This window comes from Leptidea sinapis, chromosome 6 (genome assembly GCF_905404315.1).
Source record: "Leptidea sinapis chromosome 6, ilLepSina1.1, whole genome shotgun sequence".
In the NCBI taxonomy this organism is placed as follows: domain Eukaryota; kingdom Metazoa; phylum Arthropoda; class Insecta; order Lepidoptera; family Pieridae; genus Leptidea; species Leptidea sinapis.
The window spans coordinates 15,947,842-15,961,262 of NC_066270.1; the positions used below are offsets into that span (position 1 = coordinate 15,947,842).

Here is a 13,421-nt window from a genome sequence, read left to right on the forward strand (position 1 = left end):
GCATTTTGTTTATCGGGCATTTAACAAAAGATTGCTTGCAAAAAACCAGTTAGATATAAAGGTAAGGTTATTGTTAGCTTCAATGAAAATAAACTAAAAGTAAAATGGACCCAGGACAGAACTTTGAGGCACTCTTATTTTAGTTGAAAAACCTGCAAAAGTACAGGTCCAAAGATATTATTACAAAAGATACTATTTAGTCGGCAACACAATAGTAAATTACCAGGTCCTTAAGATTTACTAGAACTTACAGTAGGTATTTCACCACGAGCGTATGGTGATCGACGCTGTCGATTGCCTTCGAGAGATCAGAGAACACTCCCAGCGCATTTCGAGATTCTTCTTAGACCCACAACATAAACTTAAGAAAGGTAGATTTTGTCAATGCAAGCTGTTTTTCATGTAATATCCAATTTTTATTAGTGTGCCAACAACTGGTTCAGCGAGATTAATGAATATTTTACTTGCGGCCGGCAGTACTTATAGATATAAAGTTATAGTTAGTAGTATTCATAGCGTTTATAATAAAACACTAAGGATACTAAATAGAACGTGTGAAATAACATTTTTGTAATAATTTTTAAGGAACAGAACAACCAATATTTCTATGAAGATCTGACAGAGGGCAAATTCACTCTGCCAATCATACACGCCGCAAAACAAAATGGAGGCGAAGCTGTTTTGGGTATCCTTTTTGTAGAAATCAATCAAAATTTCTATAAACTTAAAATATTTATATTTATAGGACTATTTTATGTTTATCTTTATATTTGCATTTAAAAAAACAGCAGTGTGATTAAAAAAGACTTACCGATGATGTATTAAGATTTAGATTGGTTGCTGCAGGTTGTGGATGACTTTCTGTAGTTAAATATTTACTGGGTAATATTTCGTAGTAACGTTGTTTCACGTCCACTGTCCCAATTGATATTAAATTACTACTTAGTGAGTGGTGTCCAATAAGTCACCTGTTAGTCGACATATTTAACGTGGCTATGTACCTACTTGCTTCGATTTATATATTGATTACGACGGAGCAGAACTTTTTATAAGTTCCGTCAACTTAACGTCACAACGTCGTAAACTTCTCGTCAGAATTGAAATCTCTTTAGCTTCACAAGCTTGTTAACACTTTTTTATTGATTTTTATTCGAAGTAAAGTACGTGAGCATGTTACAGTCGGGTTAACGTACGCCACATCAAAACAAAGACATTGAATTCTGTTAAAACTGCCACAAAACGAGCAAATCTTAAGTCATTATGGTTACTCAGCTATGCTTATTTATTGAGCTTATAAAGCCATACAATCTCATCAAAATATTGTTTTTAAATAATAATATCTTTGATAATTCAACTGTTTTTAACATGCCTGTTTAATAAATGAAAATTTGACTTTGACCTAATAAGCGGGCCTACCATGAACTCTTATTGCTATTCAATTGACAACCTAAAATGAACAGCTTTGCTATTTCGTACCACGACGTGATTAGAGCTATCTAATTTAGGTTGACGTCAAATCAACTGTTTAAATCGCAAACTGATTTAGTTCGTTCATTCATTCGTACCATGAGGTGTTATTTCAACCTAAACTGGATAGCTTATTTGTCAAAGTGACCGATTCGAAAAAAGTTATTACTTCCTCAGAGGAAAGTGAATCGTGTTGTTAATAACTTTTAAAAAATAGTGAAATATAGAAAAGAAAAATTTTATAGACTAAAGATGAGATGAGAATACTTTTTTGTAAAACAAAATACTGAAAATAAATACCAAAAATGCAAATACTAAAGATGAGGCAGTAAGGGCCCGGGCTATAGCCTGTTCGCAAGAACGAATTAAAAAAAATATACTCTGTGGTCCTGTCAAATCAAACATCAATTATGGAGGTGCGTTCATAACTTGTTATTTTTACGAAAACACATAAGCAAACATTTAATTTGTAATTCAAAGAACTATATTTATTTATATTACTATTATTTAAGTATTAAATAGGGCTAAATGGCTTATAATTTGACGCAATTGTAAAATGTATTTTTAGTATTTTCTACGCAAAAAAACCGCTAAAATCATATCATTTTAGGTTTCGAACGCAATTTTATTTCGTTCATTCTTCATAAGCGATCCAAACGCCATTCAGTAAAAGGCACTTCATGGTACGAATTTTAGTGATTCAGTTTGGGTACCTAAACAGAACTGCATCGGATTCGCATCGCTTTTTAAAAGTTGATGGTAGGCCCTAAGGTCAAATAAACCATAATAAAATAAACCTTGTAATGAAAAGGCGTTAACTCTTACGAAAGATATTCTCCGGCAACGAACCACTGATGAAAGTCTTAAGAAGCAATGCGTTTTGCTTCTGGAAGAGCTTGGCAGTCTGCAGTATACGAAAGATAGAATATTACAACTTGAACGCATGATTCGGATTGAGGTGAGGTTTAACATAACGTATTACGTAAGTATTTAATGCTAATTAATTTCTCTACGCGTTCCCGAGGAAAAGGATCTAGACAGATAAACACAAAATGACCAGAAGTGAAAGAAAATGACCAAAAATAACACTGAAACATCGATTTGATATTTCATGGAAGTATATATAAAAATAAAATAAAATAAATAAATATCGCACACAACAAGCACTGTATGTACTACCGTTAACAATATACCTCACCGCGATGTAATGAGCAATCCATCAGGGATCCATTGATTTTTTTTCTTGTGACAATAAGGGACGAGACGAATAGGACGTTCAGCTGATGGTAATCGATACGCCCCATTACAATGCAGTGCCGCTCAGGATTCTTGAAAAACGAAAAAATTCTGATCGGCACTACAATTGCGCTCGTCACATTGAGACATAAGATGTTAAGTCTCATTTGCCTGCCATAAATTATTGAATTTCACTAACTACGGCGCCCTTCAAACTGAAACACACTAATGATTTACACATTACTGCTTCACGGCAGAAATAGGCGCCGTTGTGGTACCCATAATCTAGCCGGCATCCTGTGCAAAGGAGCCTCCCACTAGTGAAGGGTGTCGTAAGTAAGCGACTAAGAGCAGTGAACCATCATCTGAACGTCCTGCTCGTCGCGTCCCTTATTTTCATACAAAAACCCCCTTATGCCAGGAATTTTCCTATTATTTTTATGCCCCGGGGAAGCACAGTGCACCTTCTATTGTAGGTATTACTATTGCTATTACACTATAGAATAAAACATTTTAAATATACTGAACCCATACAGCATTATAAATCATTGTGTATATATTGATAATTTACTTTCTCATATTAAATTATGGTTTCAAATTTAACTCTCCGGTTCGAGTCCCCCATCGATAATAAATTTTGGTTACAAATTTAATTTAACTAATCCTAAATAAGTGAGAGATATCACTTTAAAAAATAACATTTTGTTTAGATAACTCAAGGCTGAGATAAGATCAATTCGAAATTATAAACTCAAATTATTTCCATCAACCTTCGTAAATGTTTTGTACTTGCATAATATCTTTATTATAATAATCTCCGTTACGATTTATTTACAGATAGAAAATTTCGGCGGTAATCCAGAATTATCTGCAATACTAGACGAGATGGCTTCTAATATTTAAGGTTTAAGATTAATATAATTTCCTTTGCATTGTGTAAAATCATATTATTTAAATTTAATGTGTCGGTTACATTAACGTATCAGAATAATTAAACGTATCAATTTACATTGTTTTTATTTACTCGTATAAGTACCTACATACATTGAGTATTTGACATTTTACTATAAACCCTATGATTACTACCTACTAACTTTAAGTTTAGATCTATAGTTACTTACTTACCGGCCTCAACTAAAATTTCATAAATCCGGCTCAACCAGTCGTTGCATCACTTTACATATTAATTAAATGTACTAATTGAAATTATTTGTAAAACGATAAATCTGTAAATGTTGATTTAAATGAGTGGCAGTGAGTTTCTTGCTACTTCTTCTCATCAAAGCTCAACATTTTCCAAAGCGATGGTAAATTTAAAAATAAAAGAAAACTTGATATCCATAAGTGGTCCTTGACTTACATGAATAATTTCGATTTGATTTGATTGTACCCAAAGCGCAAATTCCACATCAATCATGAAAGGATTGTTAGTAGTAGTAATAGTCTTTTTTTATGGAAAAGGAGCACAAAGGAGCGTATGGGTCATCTGGTGTAAAGTGATCACCGCCGCCCACATTCTCAAGAGGAAGAAAGGAATACCCGCAATTTTTTGAAGGTACCCATATCATATTGTGCCGGAAACAACACACAAGGAAGTTCATTCCTTGAAAACCGCACTGTGGAGGACCGCCACACATCCAGATAGTGGGGATGATATCTTAACTTGTGGCGTGTCGTGCGAAGATGGTATTCGGCAGCAGGAATCAGGTGAAACAGCTCTTCGGAGCACTCCCCGTGACAAATGCGGTAGAAAACACAATGAAGCGACGTCGCTACGCAACGCCAAGTGATCCAGCCATTCACGGAGCATTGGGTCCCCGACAATTCAAGCTGCTTTGCATTGCACGCGGTCAGATCCATCGAGCTGATACTAGGGTGCGCCAGACCAGAGATGACAGCAATACTCCATGTGTGGCCGGACCTGCGCTTTGTAGAGCCCTAGAATGTGGGCCGGCTTGAAGTATTGCCATGCTCTATTAATGACGCCCAGCTTCTTCGAAGCCAATTTGGCTTTGCCCTCCAGGTGGCCACGGAATTGGCAATCGCTCAAGTTTTCAAGACCCAGTATTCCGATACTAGGCGTGGCTTTAATGTTGTCGAAGAATCGAACAACCTGACTTCAAACGAAAAGTATAATTTATTTTCTCATTCTTTTATCGATCTTTTTAATGAAATATTTACACCTAGATCGATAAGGGTCTCGAATTTTTTAACGTTCATCGAATGGGCAACACCTGAATTACATAAACGGAGGAAAACAATGTATGGGTTATAATAGAGAATAACAATTCAACAGAAGCGATACATTTAAGGGATATGTTAAACAGTGCTCAAAGCAGCTTAGAACAGACTGTCTCTTAGCTAAATCCAAATGTCTAAGTTCGTAAATCCAAAATAGCACAAATAGAATAAAAACTATATGGGAAGTTATTAATAATGAAACAGGACGGTCAAGTCGAGTAAATAATTAGCACAAATAACAAATAAAAAGCAAACTTTTAAACGTAGACATTGAAGTAGCCAACGCTTTTGACTTATGTTTTACCGATATTCCAGTCTCCACAACAAAGGAATTGAATTCCGCAACGACCTCTGCTGTTGCCATAATGAATAAAAGTTTACAAGAACGTAAAATTAATTTTATTTTTTTTTCATATAACTCCCTCTTATTTTTATTATTATTAAACTATTTAACTTACTTAAAGTCAAAAGAGCCAGTGACTAATGGGGTATCTCAGTTTATATTGTTAAATAATTTATTGGAATTTATTGCCTCTGAATTGGCCTTAATTTATAACAGCTGTATTGATTCGGTTGTTTTTCCTGATTTACTTAAATATAGCAAAATAAGTCCACTTTTTAAGTCGGACAGTGTAACTGATCCTAATAATTATAGACCTATATCGGTCTTACCTACTATTAGCAAAATTTTTGAAAACATTATTTTACTGCAGTTGGCGAAACATTTTTAAGGTAAACAATTTCTATGCAATAGCATAGAAATCAATTTGGTTTTACTCGAGGTTTATCAATAACTGATGCTGGTGTCGAATTAATAAAGAATATTTTTGATGCTTGGGAAGATTCTTTTGATACTTTGGGTGTTTTTTGTGACTTTACAAAAGCGTTTGATTGTGTTCACCATGAGGCTCTTATTAATAAATTATATCATTACGGAGTACGAGGAGTCTTGCTGAAACTATTAGAATCATATTAGAAGGAAGAATCCAATTCGTTAATGTAAATGGAAAGCAATTCTCTGGTTCCTTGGTCTCAATGGGCGTACCTCAAGGCTCAATTCTGGGACCTTGCCTGTTTCTGGTATATATTAACGATCTGCCATTTTTTATAAATAACAAGTATCATATAGTCTTGTTTGCCGATGATACATCTTTATTATTTAGAATCAAACGTCAGCAACATCAGTGTGATGAAATAAACAATGCTTTGTTAGGAGTATCAAAATGGTTCAATATGAATAATTTATTATTGAATAAAATTAAAACAAAATGTTTGAAATTTACGTTGCCAAATGTAAGGCAAGTACTTCAAAAGTAAATATCAATGACACTGAATTGAAAATTGATTATAATGCAGAATTTTTAGGTATAACATTAGATTCCAAACTTCAGTGGGGCCTCATTTACACAATTTATTTATTTATTAGTATCGTCAACACAATAATCACTAACTAATTACATTAAATGTCATTCTAAATAAGTCTACGTCTAAGTGTTATTGCACTTACAGGCAACGACCACATGCAATTATAACATACATAATTTATGAATTTTAACAACATACGAACTCATACTAAGATACAATATAATACAATACAATACAATTATATAATAAGATACAATACAATTATAAATTAGTTTCTATAAAGTGAAAACTAATTAAAATGAAAATGAACAAAACTTATTTTACATACGGCAGAACTAAAATTTTACATTAAATGAATAATTTTAGTTGAACAGCAAATTATGTTCCTGTCTAGCAACACATTAATTTCCTAAGTTTAAACCGAAAAGCAGAGAGCTTATCATTAAAAATATCTTACTTTGATCAACTTTCGGAAGACTATTAAAAGTGCGAACAATTCTATTAAGAGTACGAAAGTGACCTAGGTTAGACTTTGCAGTATTTGTTAGAAATGTATCGTGTCTGCTGATTCTCGGGAGTCTCATGGGAGCGGATACATTAATTAATGAGAGAATTTCGGGGCAGTCAAATTTAACTAGTAAATTGAGTTCAGTAGCTTTTGCTGTAAAAAGGATACGAGAACTTACTGACATAGATATAGCAAGAATTGCCTATTTTAGCTATTTTCATAGCGTTATGTCGTATGAAATTATACTATGGAGGAGTGCAGCTGAAGTAAATAATATCTTCATACTTCAAAAAAGAGGTGTACATGGCACGTACACCAAATTTCTAAGGGAAAAGTTTAAAGATATTCATATTATGACCATGTACGGCCTATATATTTATAGCAATCTCCTGCACGTACATAAACATTGTAATTTATACAGTAAAATAAGCGATAAACATAATTTGAACACTAGAAATAACTACAAGCTTATAGTGCCCCCTACTAGGCTCTGTAAAATAAAAAATTCTTTTGCATGCGATGGTATTAAATTTTACAATAAATTTACGACAAATGGGGATTTTTTAGTGATAAACGAGCAAACTTTAGTCTTCTGGGGGTTAAATTGGATAAGGTTCAATTTACCCCATTCCGCGACCTTCTCAAGAGAGGACTCGATAGAAGATACAAGTTTATCCCGGCACTGGTCGACGAATTTCCGTCTGCATATCAATGTATGTTGGAGGTATCCAAAATAGCATATATACAAATAGCAATACAGAAGAAACAGTGTAGGAGACAGTACATAGTACATAGGTACTTGGGGCACTCCAGCGTTCACGGGCTTCGAGCTCGAGCAATTACCGTCGACAACAACCTGTATGCTGAGAGATTTGATTGAGAAAGCTGGAGGTCCACTTACATTAGCTCTCGAGAAGGGCGAATGATGGAAGTTTTGAGAGTAGCGTCTTGTGCCATAAACGATCACAGGCCTTCGCTATATCCAGGCTAACTGCCAGGCCTTCTCCCTTATTATTTTCGATAACCGCTGCCCATCTATGTGTTAGGTATACCAGAAGATCACCTGCCAATCAACTATGGCGAAAGCCGTACTGTCGGTCGTTGCTCAATTGGTGACCCTCTAGGTAAACCAAGAGTTGGCTGTTAATTATGCTCTCCATGATTTTGGAGAGCAGTAAGGTAATAGCTATAGGCCTGTAGTTTGCCGGATCCGAACTGTCTCCTATTTTTTGGATCGGATGGACAAGGGCTGACTTCCATGAGTCAGGGACTACGCCTTTTGAATAAGAGTGCCGTAATAAACGCGTTAGCACCAGCCTCAACTCAGGGTCATACGTTCTAAGCACGATTGGAGAAATACCATCCGGCCCACTCGACTTAATTTAAGTCTGAGCAAAGTCTATATATCAAATTTCAAAGAATTTCGTTGGTAGTGACTTGCTTATAACAATCGCCAATAAATAGCGATTGTGTGTTTATATTCATAGTACAGTACATTTATTAGAAATATTCACGCAATTATAACCATTATAGAATAATTATATTATACTATAAGCCAATTACTAATAGTCACGCTGTGCTTTTGACCTTTGTAGAAATTATAAAGGTAATTCAGGGTTGGCACTCCAAATAATTCGGAAAAATAAATCAAATCAAATCAAAAACAGTTTATTCACGTAGGTCGCGGAAATGACACTTATGAATGTCAAATAAAATATATTTTTCTTATTGAATCTACCGCTACTTCGTAAAGGGTGCCCAGAGACTCTTGGTAGCCGCACTGTGTCTAGCCACTTCAGACTATTTTGGTTTAAGTGATCCATTTGCTAGCCAATGTAAAAGTGGTTGAAGATCCTTATCATTTTCCTGAGCTCTCCTCATTGCATCGTTGCTCCAGTTCTCGCCGATCGAATCTGTTCTGATCATAAAATTCTCTTTCTCCTCCTGACGAATGCAATGTTTGCATTCCATCGGACAAGGTCTTCTAGATAAAGCATCTGCATTTCCATGACTTTTTCCTCCTCGATGCTCGATTTCAAAGTCATACTCTGGAAGTTGCTCAATCCATCTGGCCACTTGTCCTTCCGGATTCTTGAATTCTAGTAACCACTTCAAGGCGGCATGATCAGTCCTTACGAGGAATTTACGACCCAACAAGTACTTTTTGAAATTTTGGAATGTCTTTACCACGGCCAGTAACCCCCTACGAGTTACACAGTAGTTTCTCTCCGGCTTCGATAAAGATTTGCTAAAGTATGCAATTACAACTTCTTGATCTCCTCTCTTCTGAACAAGTACTCCACCAATTCCGGTGTTGCTAGCATCAGCATCCACTATGAATCTTCCCCCTCTGTGTCCTGACACACCTATCCTGATATCCGGATATCCTGATATCTGAGGATAGGTGATTCACATAGTCTTTTCTTCAACTCTAAGAAAGCTTGTTCGCATTCTTCATCCCAGGAAAAGGCTCTTTTCTCCTCCGTCAGTCGATGTAAGGGCTTGGCAACATCGGAAAACCCTTTTACAAAGCGTCGATAATAAGATCATAGTCCTAGAAATGCTCTCACATGTGTCTTTTCTGTCGGCGTCGGCCAGTCCTTGACAGCACTTATATTGGCAGGATCCGTCGCAACGCCTTGCTCCGAGATAATGTGCCCCAAGTAATTCACCTGACGTTGAAAGAAGAAACATTTCTTTGGACTCAACTTCAAGTTTTGCGAAAACTTTTTCGAGCTTCTTAAGATGATCTTCAAAACTTCGTCCCATAATGATTATGTCATCCAAGTAGACAAGGCAGGTTTCTCCCAACATACCTGCCAGCACATGCTCCATCAACCTTTTGAAAGTAGCTGGGTAACTGCCATAGCCCTTTTCCGATTGAAAAAGCCGTCTTCTCCTTGTCTTTAGAGTCCAGATCGACTTGCCAGTAGCCACTTTTCAAATCAAGAGTAGAGAACCACGTCATGCCACAAAGTGAATCTAATGTGTCATCGATTCTTAGCAATGGATAACTGTCATTCTTAGTTACATCGTTCAAACGCCGATAGTCCACACAAAATCTAGTTCATCCATCCTTCTTCTTCACCAGAACCACTGGAGAACACCAAGGACTCGATAATGGTTCTATCACACCATTTTCTTTCATATCCCGAATCATGTCTTCCACTTCTTGTTCACGTGCAAATGGAATACGTCTTGGTCTTTGCCGTATCGGAACAGTGTCTCCTGTGTCGATCTTGTGTTTCACCAAACCAGTTCTTCCGATGTCCCCGTCGTTCTTCGAGAACATCCCGACGTAGTGTAGCAGGAAATTTATCGCTTTTATTAACTGTAGCTGGGTAAGATTGTCCTTACAGCCATCCAGAAGTTTCTGTATGTTCACATCCTGGCTTGCAGCTACGGTCTTCCTCCCTTCTTCACAGTTTCTTATCCAAGCTATCTCCTCTCAAGCTCTGATCACTGTTCCCTTCCTAATGACTTGCTTGTCCTCATGAGGATTAAACACGGAAACCATCGCAATTTGGGAGTTTCCCACAATAGTCCTGGCTGGGATCCATGTCGTGTCCGATGTCTCTCTTTCTATTATAGCGTATTAACAAGGTCTTCCTCTGTCATCCCTTGGCAGGACTACCGGGACTAGGGTCTGCGATCTCGGATTTAAAGTAGTGTCTCGTAAGCACAACACTTTCCCAAAAGTTCCGCCTTTTATTGGAATTTCTTCACCTCCATCCTTCAATACACCATGTTTTCATGTTAATCGTACACTGATGGTTTCGAAGAAAATCCAACCCAATGATGCAGTCATCTGTGATATCCGCAATTACCGCTTTTTGCCAGTACAACGTATTTCCGATTTTCATGGCCACGATCTTCTCTCCCTGGACTGGTATGCGCTGGCCGGTAGCTGTTGTGAGTGTTAAGTTTACATTTTCTCGCATATGTCGTCTTCCGATGCTCTCCAGTCTTCTTTGGCTAACGACTGTACGTGAGGCTCCCGTATCCAAAGTGAAACGGCAAGATTTTCCATTTATCATTCCGTCTATAACTAAAGTGTTTCCGTCACATGTCTGCTTAACGAAGATCCTTGGGGCTTTGCTTCTACCGGCCAGCGCCCACCCCACTGCCCTGTGGGGTGTGATGTTGAGACCGCCGCATCCTTCCTACCTTGCGTTATGCTCTCATGCCTGGGGCAAGTGCTCCTAATAAAAAAAAAAAAAGAAAAAAAAAATATAGGAAGTTCATAATATCAGTGTTAGGAAAATACGTCCTAACGTTTGCTGAGAACTTTCCTTTTTGCGAATCGCGCTGCTGCCTGGTTTGCTATCATTCTACATAGTTAGTTTTAAAGCATTAATATCTCTTTCTTTATTGTTTTTTAAACATTTGTATTGTTATTTTTCTTTTTCTTTATACAATGTTAATTATCATATCTATTGTACTTGTAAAAAATTTGGTGGCAGTTTTTCGCAAAAAAAAATTTATTATTATATTATTATTATTATTATTATTATAATGTGTCCTCGCTCCCCACACCCATAGCATACTGGGTTATATGTTTGCCTTCGGCTGGAATATGCTGGTACAATTTTGCGGAGTCTCAACGCCCGAGAATCGTGGCGAACCGGTTCCACTTTCAACGCATGTGCCACCGATTCCTTCAAGCTAGTATGATGACTCAGTCGTATGGCTGCTCTTACTTCGGCGTCCCGTATTCCATCGATGAACACTTGGAGCAACATTTCTTCTATTGCAGCTTACGACTGATATGCTTTACGCACTAGCTTCTCAGCTTCCACGGACCACAGCTGCATAGTTTCGTTTTCCCTTTGACTGCGGTCCTTAAGTTGCGCCCGATACACATGCTCAAGGTGTTTATCCGTGCAGGTTACTTCCTCCTTCCCAGCGCCGAGTGCTTCCAATACGGAAAGTGCTTCATCACGGAGCGCTAGTGTGAGGGCAGATTGTGCTTCTTGGTCATTCCAACCACTTGCTCTTCTGACCGTCTCTAATTGTAGCATGAAGGCGGCCCAGGAAGACTTGCCGTCGTAGGGGGGTACTTTCAAACTTCTGGTCGATGTGATTCCGCAGGTGACTCCTGAGTTGGCTGAAGGACCCCCACACACGACCTTCCTATTGAGCTGATGAATGGTTGCCTCCATCTCCCCCATCTTCCTTTCCACAGTGTCAATCCGGGCGATCTCCTTTTCTACAGTGTCAATTCGGGCGATCTCCTTTTCTACAGCGTCAATCCGGGCGGAGTTTTTCTGCACCACTGATAAAATTTCCTTGGTGAGGCCTTCATGCAGACCTCGCAGCTGCTCTTCCTGTCGACGCACTTGCTCCCCCTGTCGGCGCGCTTGCTCCTCCTGTCGGCGCGCTTGCTTCTCATGACGACGCGCTTGCTCCTCCTGTCGGCGCGCTTGTTCCTCTTGCAAGCCCCGCAGGTGCTTCTCCTGTCGGTGCGCTTGCTTCTCCTGTCGGCGCGCTTGCTCCTCCTGACGGCGCGCTTGCTCCTCCTGTCGGCGCACTTTCTCCTCCTGTCGGCACGCTTGTTCCTCTTGCTAGCCCCGCAGCTGCTCCTTCTGTCGGCGCGCTTGCTACTCCTGTCGGCACGCTTGTTCCTCTTGCAAGCCCCGCAGCTGCTCCTCCTGTCGGCGCGCTTGCTCTTGCATCATGGCGGCCATCTGCTGCATGAGCGCGCTGATGTCTACGGCAGGATCCTGCGGTGCTGACACGGTCGCACTGAGTCCAGAGCCGGATGCTTCTTGTGACTTGTCCTCTGCCGCTGCAGCTGCTCCCGCTCGCGTGATCACTCCCTTCTCGTGCCTGGGCACTAATGGCATCTTTCCGATCCCACTTCTGACACTAATTGACACGAGAGTGGGTCAGCGATTGGAAATAATACTCCGCTTATAGGAACGAGTCTTTATTTGCTTTCACTTTTTCTGAACTTGCACTTCGCCGGTCTGCCGCTAATCCTCTTGTGGGTGGCGGTACCTTCAACGCGTCACACCGCACCGAACACTAATTCTCTTCTATCTTCTTATTCTTGGAACACTTCCACTTTTCACTACTTCTTCTTTTCTTCTTCTTCTTCTTTACACTTTCGAGTCAGAACTCGAACTGCCGTAGGCCACGCTTAGTACGGCTTATATACCCCCGGTCCTGTTCCATTTTCAAAATGATTCTCCCATTCCATCTTTATATTTAAATTGTACTAGAAAATTCTTTTAACTATTTTAATCCTGCTTACACATTTCCATCCCTTTTTTTCTGTTCGATTTGATCCTGAACTTACTAGAAATTTCCATTAACTTTACAAAACCCAAAAAATTCTATACACTGGTAGGTGTATCGAACCCGGGTCTACATCGTCTAAAGCCACTTTTACGCCAAAGCTACGAGTATTGCTGACGGAGCTGTTGAAATTATCAATTTCTTGAAGTTTGACAACTCTCGTCGTGTACGTTGCTGCACGATATGACGTTTGACAACTCTCGTCATAAACGTCGAAGCGTTGCTACGCGACAATATATATACACACAATAACTTTTAAGAATCTGAAACCGAGTCTCCGGCAACAGGATCATCCTGCCACCAC

At 38.7% G+C, this 13,421-nt stretch overlaps 1 protein-coding gene across 1 annotated transcript in view; it reads left to right on the forward strand.

Annotated features, from left to right (window-relative positions):
• LOC126964839 (terpene synthase-like) overlaps positions 1–3,711 on the forward strand; it is an 86,982-nt gene extending 83,271 nt beyond the window's left edge. The window contains exons 6-8 of the mRNA XM_050808157.1: positions 586–685; positions 2,298–2,425; positions 3,541–3,711. Of these exons, the coding sequence (XP_050664114.1) occupies positions 586–685; positions 2,298–2,425; positions 3,541–3,606 (294 nt within the window). The 3' untranslated portion in view covers positions 3,607–3,711. The remainder of the gene's footprint in view (positions 1–585; positions 686–2,297; positions 2,426–3,540) is intronic.
• Positions 3,712–13,421: the final 9,710 nt, after the last annotated feature.